The following is a 10,720-nucleotide window of genomic DNA, read 5'->3' on the forward strand; positions in this document are numbered from 1 at the left end:
GAGTGAGAATGAAAAGTACCTGGTCAACTGTGTTACTTCTTAAAACGCAAGGAAAAGCTTGAGGAAAACCCTGCAATTGTTTTTCCTTTTTTTTTTTTTTTTTTAATCACCACACTATACAAGATCATAGCCAGTCACCACCACAAAACTGGCCGACACTCACACGTTGCAAGAAAATGAAGTTACATTAGCAAGTATTCATTGCACAGGTCTCCAGTGAATTGACACTTGTTTAATATTAAATGTGCAGTTACAGACTTAATTTGGTGTTTCCTTAGTCTAGAGGTTTGTGGCTGTGTAAAGGAATCAGGCTGTGTTATTGCATTACATTCAGAGTGAAAACGCTACATGTACAACAGATACAGGAAGAAGCAACAGTTCAGCTCAGGGGATACTGCACTTCTGTTTACAACAGCTGAAGATGGTTCAGTGAACTTTGTGCCAGTAAACCAGCAACACAATGTCATCAGCATAAAAATAGTGTTATCTTTAAGCCTACCTAAATAGATCCGTACATAAGAAAACAGATCTGATTTTTACATTGTTAGATTCACATCTTTCTAAAAGAGTACATTTTCACTAGTCACTTCATCTATGTGAAAACAGCCTAGTGAAGAGAAAAAACAAAAAACACCTTGTTTAATGACCCCAGGACATTAACGGGGGGAAAAAAAAAGAACTGGGGAGGTGTCTGAAGTTTTCACAAGTACAATCAAAAACCAGCACAGCCTGCTTCTTCAAAACAACTTTGGGTGAAAAGTTAGCTGAAAAGACAACTATGACAAAGTGCAGGTGGAACCTTCTGCAAGAATGTCTGATGTCAGTTCTATAACAAGCTAAGGGAAATATATTTAACAAAAAGGGATAAAGACAACAGTGAAAGTGTGTATCAGCATGACAAATCCTGTATCCTGGTATTTACAAACAAATATGACAGTGAATGAGACCCTAACATGACAAAACAAGTTACTCTAACACATTTTCAGAAAAATAACCTTTCAGGTGGTTAGCTGCCTGAAAGTGAGACACAGAATTCACACATGACAGTATTTCTCTCAAATCCCCATTCATCCTCTACTAAGCTACAAGTTTGTAAGCCAAGAGGTATTTTGGCACAAAACAAACAAAAAGAACCAAAACAAAATCAAAAACTTCAAGGCTCTCACAACTGACTTTCACATATGTTATATACAGCAGCCTAACTAGCAAGATCTGCTGATGAATGTTTGTAGGCACTGGGGAAAGCCATCATATTGCAGTCTACATTGTGCTTGGTTGATAGCCACTGCAGTCCACTGAGAACATACAGAAGCACAGCGTTATAAAGGGTGTGTCTTTTTGCCAATTAGAAAGAGGCAAAGAAGGCCTTTATGATCTTAATGAGGAACGGCAGGTGTCGGTGAATTCCCAAACCCCTCCCACCATGCTGTCAGTGCAACTGTGATAAACACTAGCTGAAATAGCTAGTTTTGGTCTTGGGGATAGGTGAGGAGGGCAAGAGTTTAAAACAGGGCTCCCTAGGCCAGCTTGTCCCTGAATGCGTCTTTACTGAGTCAGTACAGGATTACCGTTAAACTGCCTCCAGCCGAACATGACAAAAGTAGCTAGAAAAATGTACACTTTTTCTAGATGCAGCAAATATTGCTGCCAGCTGAAAACTGGAAAGGGGTAAAACATTACCACAAAACTGGCGAGGACCCAACTCATTAAAGAGGATTTACACAAGAGACCTGCAGTACAGAATGAAGCTGGACTGACTCAAAACCAGACCAGGATTTTTGCTGCAGAGCATCATCTAATGCATAGTTTTGTTTGGCAGCCAGGTGAGCAGATTTTTACAGGAGATGCTCAGGAGGAAAGCCACAGGAAGGGACTGAGTTACTGCAAATGAACATAATGAGGGCATGTGGCCCGGCTTCTTTAACTAGTCCAATAGCTGTTAGTGTGTTAGAGCACTGTACACTGTGAGAGATCCATGTCCTCTACATGAAAAGCTAGAGATGTGAGATGTACAACATATAGCCCACTGTGGACTCGAGGTTTGTCAGGCGCTCCGTCCATGTTCATGGTGTTTAACAGTTCCATTTAATCCGAGTGTCAGGCTAAATACAGGGCCAGAGACAAAAACAGTGTTGTACCATTTTAAAGGCGTTGAGCTCACACACACCTTTCATAATCCACAGCACGTTTCTTCGTTCCTCTGCCACCACCTGCCTCCGAGTCCCTGCTTCATTAACTCATGGTGGAGGAAGCTCTGAAGTAGGAGAGGAATTTGAAGCAGAGGCTCACCACAAAGAACCAGATGTTTCGGGCCATCTGGGATCGGGCGATAAAGACGCGCCAAATCAGCACCAGCAGGATGGTGTTGAAGGTGTAGCGAATGTTCCTCAGCCTAGAAAACAGACCCAAGTAGGTGTCATAATGGGTATGAGAAAGAGAACAAACACTGAATCATTTCTTCTGTGGTTCTCTCCATATAATGGTGTGCTTTATGTCCCATTTTTAATTAACCAATTTCAATTCCTTTGAAAATTTGCATGGCAAATTAATACAGCATCTTTGCTAGAGAGGATTCCTACTACTGTGACTGCACACTCTAAATGAGGAGACTTTAGTTGTTAATGGAATGTCAAACTACAGTACTAGTATCCAGTAGAGATGTCAAGTCTCCAGCGATATAGCTGCCATTTTCAGAGTTGAGGCACAGAGGATTTCTTCCCGTGTCTGTATGTGCAGGTATAAACCAATTTGAGAACACACTCCTACTTGTTAAGGTGTTTCCGTGCAGCGGGCAGGCCCGACAGTTCTTCATTCAGGACATATTTTTTGGTGCCCATGCAGTAATTTTCCATGTACTCTGCCCAGTGCAGCTGCCGTACATCAAAGTTAAACATCTACAGAAAATCAAGGAACAAAAACCAGTATGCTTTGAAATGCATTTGTGCTAAACAAAAACACAGAACTTAGTGATGTAGTGGAACCCTTTGTTTCTCTAATGGAACAGTACATTAGCTTGTTTTAATGTCCACCAGATGCCAGAGTTGTATTTTAATCTTCCCACTTCAAAAGAAGAAGAAGAAAAAAGTTCTGCTCAGTGGCGCCCAAAGTTTGGCACACACCTATCTTGTACCAATTCAAACATTAGAGACCTTTCACTCAAACCTAAACATATTCTCTCGTGGTGGTGCCTGGGGGAACCATCAAGGTCAGCAAGCGTTATTGTACACATCTTATCGTTATACATGGTATAAAGCATTTGTTTTACATTTTACTTGGGCATCGGCTAACGTGACAAAACCGTCTCTGGATTAGCCAGTATTGGAAGATTCAGTGACCTGCCAATACATCTGCCCTTTTATGAACAACCTACAGCCCCAAATCAGGAAAAGTTAGGGCGGTATGTAAAATGAAAACTGAAAATAGTGATTTGTAAGTCACTTGTGTCCTGTATTACATTGAAAACAGTACAGCAGCACATTATTTGATGTGATGCCTCATTAATTTTATTCTTTGTTCAAAATAAAACACTTCAATTCTGTGCCAGCAACATATTCCAAACAAAGTTGGGACGGCTGGTAATGAGGTAAAACAATGAAATGATCATGTTGAACTGCTTAAAAACAATGTTCCTCAAATGGAAGGGCTTTGGATACGTAGGTTGGTGGAGAGTTCCTGCCTCAAGTGGAGGAGTTCAAGTATCTTGTTCACGAGTGAGGGAAGGATGGAACGGAGATTGACAGGCGGATCGGTGCAGCTTCTGCAGTAATGTGGTCGATGTACCAGTCCGTCGTGGTGAAGAAGGAGCTGAGCTGTAAGGCAAAGCTCTCGATTTACTGGTCAATCTACATTCCGACTCTCACCTATGGTCATGAACTTTGGGTCATGACCGAAAGGGCAAGATCCCGGATACAGGCGGCCGAAATGAGCTTCCTCCGCAGGGCGGCCAGGCGCACCCTTAGAGATAGGGTGAGGAGCTCAGTCACCCGGGAGGAGCTCAGAGTAGAACCGCTGCTCCTCCACATCGAGAGGAGCCAGCTGAGGTGGCTCGGGCATCTGTTTCGGATGCCTCCTGGGCGCCTTCCTAGGGAGGTGTTCCTGGCATGTCCCACCGGGAGGAGGCGCCGGGGAAGACCCAGGACACGCTGGAGGGACTATGTCTCTCGGCTGGCCTGGGAACGCCTTGTCATTCCCCCGGAGGAGCTGGAGGAAGTGTCTGGAGAGAGGGAAGTCTGGGCATCTTTGCTTAGACTGCTGCCCCCGCGACCCGGTCCCGGATAAGCGGAAGAAAATGGATGGATGGATGGATATGTCACTCTCTATGGTGTAGAACATAGTTAAGACTCAAGGGATCTGGAGGAATGTGTGTGTAAAGGACAAGGGCCCAAGCCTAAGCTGGATGACCGTGCTCTCCGATCCCTCAGATGGCACTGCATCACGAGTCGTCACTTTTCTAAAGGTGATATGACCACAAGGACTCAGGATTACTTTGGCACACCTCTGTCACTTACACTTCTGTGAAAGTGCTGTTACTACTGAAAAATACATAGAGATGTTGGAGCAACATATGCTGCCTTCAATATGACGCTGTTTCCAGGGACACCCATGCATATGTCAACAAGACAATGCAAAGCCTCATAGTGCACATTGCCAAGGCCTGGCAGTGGAGGAAAAGGGTGTGAGTGCTGGACTGTCCTGCCTGCAGTCCTGACCTGTCCCTAGTAGAGAATGTGTGGCACATTTTGAAACAGAAATTGCATCATCATAGACCCAGGACTGTCGTGCGCCTTAAGATTTGTTTATAGGAAGAATGGGACAAAATGACACCTGACACACTTAATCACTTGGTGTCCTCAGTCCCTAAACGTCTTAAGTGTTGTGAAAAAGAACGGCAACATCACATCGTGGTAAATGCTTTACTGTCCCAACTTTGTTTGGAATGTGTTGCAGGCATCAGAATTGAAATGGGTGTTTATTTGGAACAAAGAATAAAACTGATGAGGTATTGCATTAAATAATGTGCTGTAGTATTGTTTTCAATGCAATACAGGACACAAGTGACTTACAAATCACTATTTTCAGTTTTAATTTCACATACCGTCTCAACGTTTTCTGATTTGGGGCTGCATAACAAGCCTGTCTTTGTCAAGTTTATTTTATCAGGTGCATTATCAAGGAGCAAATAGAAAATCCATTGAAATAGAAATGGGGGATATTTAATTGAGCTCAAATCACTGTAGCACCAGTGGGGTGGGGGTTTGTTGGTGGCAGCAGTTTCCTTGCAGCTTTTGCTGAGATGCTTCTGTCAAGACAAGGACTAAATGTTTCACAGAACAATGAAATGAGTAAAGATGATGAGTAAACCGAGTCTGTTTTAGTTCATCCCCATTCTAGTAAGAAAATGCAGATTCAGACAACTATCCAGCAACGCCCTATTCACAGCAAATGAATTACTCACTCAAATGCCTGTTTATTATCAGATGTTGTTGCACTGAATGATCAAGCTGTCTGCCATTTCCAGAGAGAGAGAGAGAGAGAGAGAGAGAGAGAGAGAGAGAGAGAGAGAGAGAGAGAGAGAGAGAGAGAGAGAGAGAGAGAGAGCGAGACATGAAGTAAATTTTTTCTAAATCCACTATCACATGACCCTACCTTCTTGTCCTCGGGACTCATCTGGGCCAGGAGCATAGTTATGTTGTCGGTGTTCCACACCCAGGAGTGACTGGTGAAATACTCTAGGACCATCATGGCTTTGTGGAGGCGAGTGATTGTCTTCATCATTCTTAGATTACACAGTAATGGAGGTGGAGAAGAAGAGGAGGCAAGAATATGGAGGATGACATGATTAAATAGATACAAGGTGATAGTGACGTAGGGTCGTCCAGAAATACGGGAGTGTGTAGTGTTGTGGTTGAGGACAGAGAGGATGAATGAGGAGCAGACCAAGCCTCCATGGTGTTAGGGACAAAGGCAGAAAGGAAACTTAAACCACAAAGATAAACACCACAGTGAGACTGTAGAGAAACCTAATCTTATATAAAAGCAGAAGGTAAGCCAAATGTTCAATTTCAAAACTAATGAAAGTCAACACTATAAGTGTACAGTACATGTAAATGGTCCAGGAACATTCACTGCAGAAATGAAAAATTCATGCAGTTGATAATTTGAGCTACGCAGTGCTACGAGTTTGCACACCTCTTTACACAGTTAGGTGCTGGACTATTCCCAAAAGCCTTCAATGTATCTGAGGAGTTCAACAAATCACTAGACTGGGAAATTTATAGTTTTGACTGACTGCAACAAAATACAATTGCAGTGACAGATTTTCCAAAAGTAGCTTTGACATTTTGGGTGTACACCCTTTTCATTAAGATAAAAATGAACTGTAGTGCACACTAAGAACCTTCGACATCAGGTGGAGAACATTTCTAGTTTGAAAATTATCAAGAGGGTTGTTCAAACCTTTTCATAGCACTGTTAAGCAGTCAGGGTGATAATTTGTTGCTTAGGAACAATGACTGATTACAAATGAACTGAGGGCTAACTGGATTTGATCTTGGTGCAGGCCAGGAGAACAGACAACACACTGATACATGGATCCATGAAGCAAACTCACGTCAGCCTAAATGAGTATGTACCATAAATCGTAAAAGACAAAATGAATGAATGCTGCTCTTCAGTTGAAGCACTCTGAGGGCCACATGTTTCCAAAGTTTATAAAAACTGTCCTCCTGTCCAACACAAGTGAATCCAGTTAATATGCAGTACCTCATTTCTGGGTTAGTTCTGATTCAGTGGATCATTTAAGTTATCATTGAAATCCAGTTAAAATGTAATGATCAGTCAGAATTGAGGGTGAGAGTATAAAAAGAGTACTAAACATTATTGTGGGTGTAAGAGGGTCTCTGAGCCTTTGAACCGAAGTTCACTTGGTCACAAATTGTGCATACTTAATAGTTTTGAGTAAACATTTAACAGCTTCAGAATAGAATGGCTGCAACCATTTCAATTTCTGATTAGATTAAGAGCCTTGTTATATTTGAGATGAAAAGCTGGCAGGCAGATTGAGATGACTCAGATTCCTCCTGTGAAGAAGGCTGCTACCAAAGCTCAGAAACATGCGTGGCTGATCAGCACTTTGAGGCAGAGACAGTCAATTACAGCTGGCGACCCACCCAATTAGGAACATACTACACCCAAACAATGCAAGTTAGATGCTAAGCCAGAATCATTTCACACAGCCAAACACCATCTGCAATTTGACCAGTGACCACTTTGTATTACAAGTGATATTGCTTGGTACTGCCAAACATTAAATGTCTGAAATGTCTGACTTGTGAGAACAACATGAAAGAGCAAAGAGTAACTGTGGATACCACTCACTTTGGATGCAAAGGAGTTGTTTCAATGAGATGTAAACCGTCTGCGACTACTGACCAAAAAGTTCCATGGTGCGTTAGAATTTTCAGTGTTTGGGAGAGAGATTGGGGTGTGTGACAATATTAGAAGTCATGTTCATAGTATAACTTCTTTAAAAAAAAAAAAAAGCGCCATCTTGGAATGAAAACATGATGCACTGATAGAAGTTGTTGTCATGACAACTGATGCCAAAGATGCACAGCAGACATTTGTGTGGGAGGGTGGGTATGTGGAAAACTGAAAGACTGGGGCTGTTGCAACCTTACCGAGGCTTGCGGCCTGTTAGCTTAAGATAGCCGTCATACAGCAGGGCTGGCAGCGTGTGGCTGACAGTAGTCCAGTACTGATAAGTAAACTGGTTGGAGCGTAGATTGACATTGGGCCTTCTGAAGGCCTGCTCTAAGGGATTGGTCTTGAAGGTCATGTTTATACAGTACTCTGTAGGAGAGAGATACACACATGATTGCACAAGGAGAACACAGGCTGTGATTAAGAGCAAAGTGCATTTCCTCCTTCCACTGATAAAAGGCAAGGTATGAGCTGTGTAAAGGCACCACCATTGCTAGCTTGTCATTAGCACCATGACATCTGAAGGGCCTGGAGTCAAGAGGGTTGACACCTGGCCTGGGTTCTCAAAGGTATCTTTGCACTAAGGTCCACCTTAGCCCATTATGAGCTGACCTTAGTGCTGACATTTTGGGACCCCATCTAAGAATACCAATATTGCAGGTAGCACAATGCAAAGAGTGCAGAACCCATCAGCAACCCCCTGTATGGTCAGGAAAGCAGCTGGGTTATACATTCTTCAGCTTATAACAAAGACACACACAAGCACTACTCAGCACATTAGCTTCACAACTTCAACGTGAGGCTACCATTCTACACTGAAAGAGAAAGTCACAGAAGCAGCGGAGATGCACGCGTGTGTGTGTGTGTGTGTGTGTGTGTGTAAGGGAGGGGTGTTAACAGCAGCGTGGTGGTGTGTCCGAGTCGGCGATGAGGTTACCTGGGCTCTCGTCCAATCAACCTGAGGTACAGATCATAGAGGAAGGCTGGAGCCTTGTGGCTCACAGCGATCCAGTACTGATTGATTAGGTGATTGGATGTGAGATTAACATTGGGCCGACGGAAGGCCTGCTCGAGGGGGTTCCTCTTGAATGTGGATATTACATGGTACTCTAAGAAACAGAAGGTTGTTCAGCATCAATCAGCAGCTCAAGTTTTTTTCTTTAATGCCCAACTGAAAGGTGTGGTCCTGCTAGTAAACACATTTTACAATTTGGCATTATTCTTTTAGAAATTTAATGCCAAAGCATTTCACATTTACTTACAATATGACATTAAAAATGTGTTAAAATCAATACTGATGTCAATAAAACACTCAAGTAAGACCCATTAATGGCTGGCCCAGAAGCCTTCCCTCATTTCACACAATCTTCCTTAGCAGATTGTTCAGTTGTAATGGAATTCTACATGTTCGTGTGTTTATTGTTATGTTTGCCAAATACTGTATGTTGCCAAGCTTAGAAATGAACCTGGAGCCTTAGCTTTGAAGCCAACATAGCTAAGCTGCACTTAGCAATGCACTTCCATAACACTGGCAAATTCACAATGGAGAGTTAAATAAAAAATTTTCACAAGTACAACAAGCTGCCTTATTACACTATGGCAGTACTTCGCTAACCAAGTCTTTTCCAACTACACTTTTAAAACTAGTATAATACACAAATGTAATTACCAATTCCCAACGCTTCCCTATACATTATACAATTAAATAGTATCTATCCACTCTTACCCTGAACAACAGCTTTTGTTACAGGGACTATTCCGCCACATCTCCAGCAGCTGGGGCATGTGATCTGGGGCTGTTCTGGGGAGGAAGGACACCGATTCCTTTCCCTCGACCACACATAACTTTACTGTACTGCTGCCACGCAAGCTCCCTCCTCAGGGTCTGGGGGCTGTTTAGGAGGGGCCTACATCATGCACTGGGTCAGGTTTCTTCTGTCAAGGTCTGGGGCTGACCCCAAGCCGTTTCAGTTTTAACTATCAAAATAAATCATCACAAATAATAAAACAAAGAGATGGTTTAACTTAATCATACAACAAGTTCTGGCTGAGCTTGCCCTCCTAAGCCACTCTAGAGCTCCCTGATTGCGACCTCCTCTTGTTCCTGCACAGGTGGTTCAGAAACATTACCAGAGTAGTCCCCGTCTTTATTTGCTGGGTTTCACTAATTTGGTAATTTTTTTTTTTTTTTAAACATGTATATACACGAGGTAACACCAAAATGCACTTAAAATATCAGAGAAACAATCATGCAGCAGACCCTGGCACAAGGTGGTTATGCTAGCTAGCAGTGGGTGATGTAACCTCAACACAAAGACTACAGAGGTCTAGTCACACTAACTCCACAGCTCCTGATTTTTGAAGTTTAGTTTAGTCTTCAGGCCCAGCTGATGTTGACTCATGTAACATCACTTAAGGCAACTTACTTTCCCCAGCTCCTTCAGGAGCCAAAAAAGGCATACAACTTCCCATATATGCAATAGTATGTCCTGAAATATCTTTAAACAGACTGACTATCTAAAGATAGAAAACAAATGAACATCTACAAATCCATAACAAATGGGCAAACTCCATGCGCTGAAGAGGACGGTGTGGTTCCCAAATGGACCTTTTGGTGACACTTGTCAACTACAGCTTCCAGATCAATAAGTGTTACTTGTTAGCCATTGTACCAGAATGCATTTGATAAGGCGTTTCAGTTATTCCACCTGTGAAGCTCTGTGTGAAACAAATTAAAGATGCACTACAAAGAGCACCACAGTGCAACTTTGTTTAGGAAGCATTTTCATCCTGAACCCAAACAAATGTCAGATTTCCATTCTGCAACTGTTTAAAACCATAGGTGGTTCATATAAAAGATGAAAAGCATACCTGCACCTCACTCCTGGCGTGCAACTTGTCACATGATTTATGCTTGTAAGTGTGCAACCCAATATCATTTTCAGCACAAACAATACCCCATAATGACATGGAAAAAAGTTTGTTTGAAATCTTTGCAAATTTATAAAATATATTATTAAAAAAACCTTTGCCATGACAGTGAAAAATGGGCTCTGGTGCATCCTGTTTCCACTGATCATCCTTGAGATGTTTTTACAACTTGATTGGAGTCCACCTGTGAAAAATTCAGTTGATTGGACATGATTTGGAAAGGCATACACCTGTCTATATAAGGTCCCACAGTTAACAGTGCATGTCAGAGCACAAACCAAGCCATGAAGTCCAAGGAATTGTCTGT

The 10,720-nt window shown here is 42.4% G+C and overlaps 1 protein-coding gene across 3 annotated transcripts in view; it reads right to left on the reverse strand.

Moving 5' to 3' along the window:
- Positions 1 to 217: 217 nt before the first annotated feature.
- Positions 218 to 10,720, reverse strand: part of far1 (fatty acyl CoA reductase 1) — a 30,393-nt gene continuing 19,890 nt past the window's right edge. For 2 of the 3 annotated variants that reach the window (XM_020604315.1, XM_020604317.1), the window contains exons 10-13: positions 7,680 to 7,851; positions 5,647 to 5,776; positions 2,767 to 2,894; positions 218 to 2,392 (exon numbers count right to left, since the gene is read on the reverse strand). In XM_020604315.1, the coding sequence (XP_020459971.1) occupies positions 2,233 to 2,392; positions 2,767 to 2,894; positions 5,647 to 5,776; positions 7,680 to 7,851 (590 nt within the window). In that variant the 3' untranslated portion in view covers positions 218 to 2,232. Of the gene's footprint in view, positions 2,393 to 2,766; positions 2,895 to 5,646; positions 5,777 to 7,679; positions 7,852 to 8,419; positions 8,592 to 10,720 lie in introns of all 3 variants that reach the window. The other variant, XM_020604316.1, reaches the window with a different exon arrangement.

Source organism: Monopterus albus, unplaced genomic scaffold, assembly GCF_001952655.1.
Source record: "Monopterus albus unplaced genomic scaffold, M_albus_1.0 scaffold65.1, whole genome shotgun sequence".
NCBI classification, from domain to species: domain Eukaryota; kingdom Metazoa; phylum Chordata; class Actinopteri; order Synbranchiformes; family Synbranchidae; genus Monopterus; species Monopterus albus.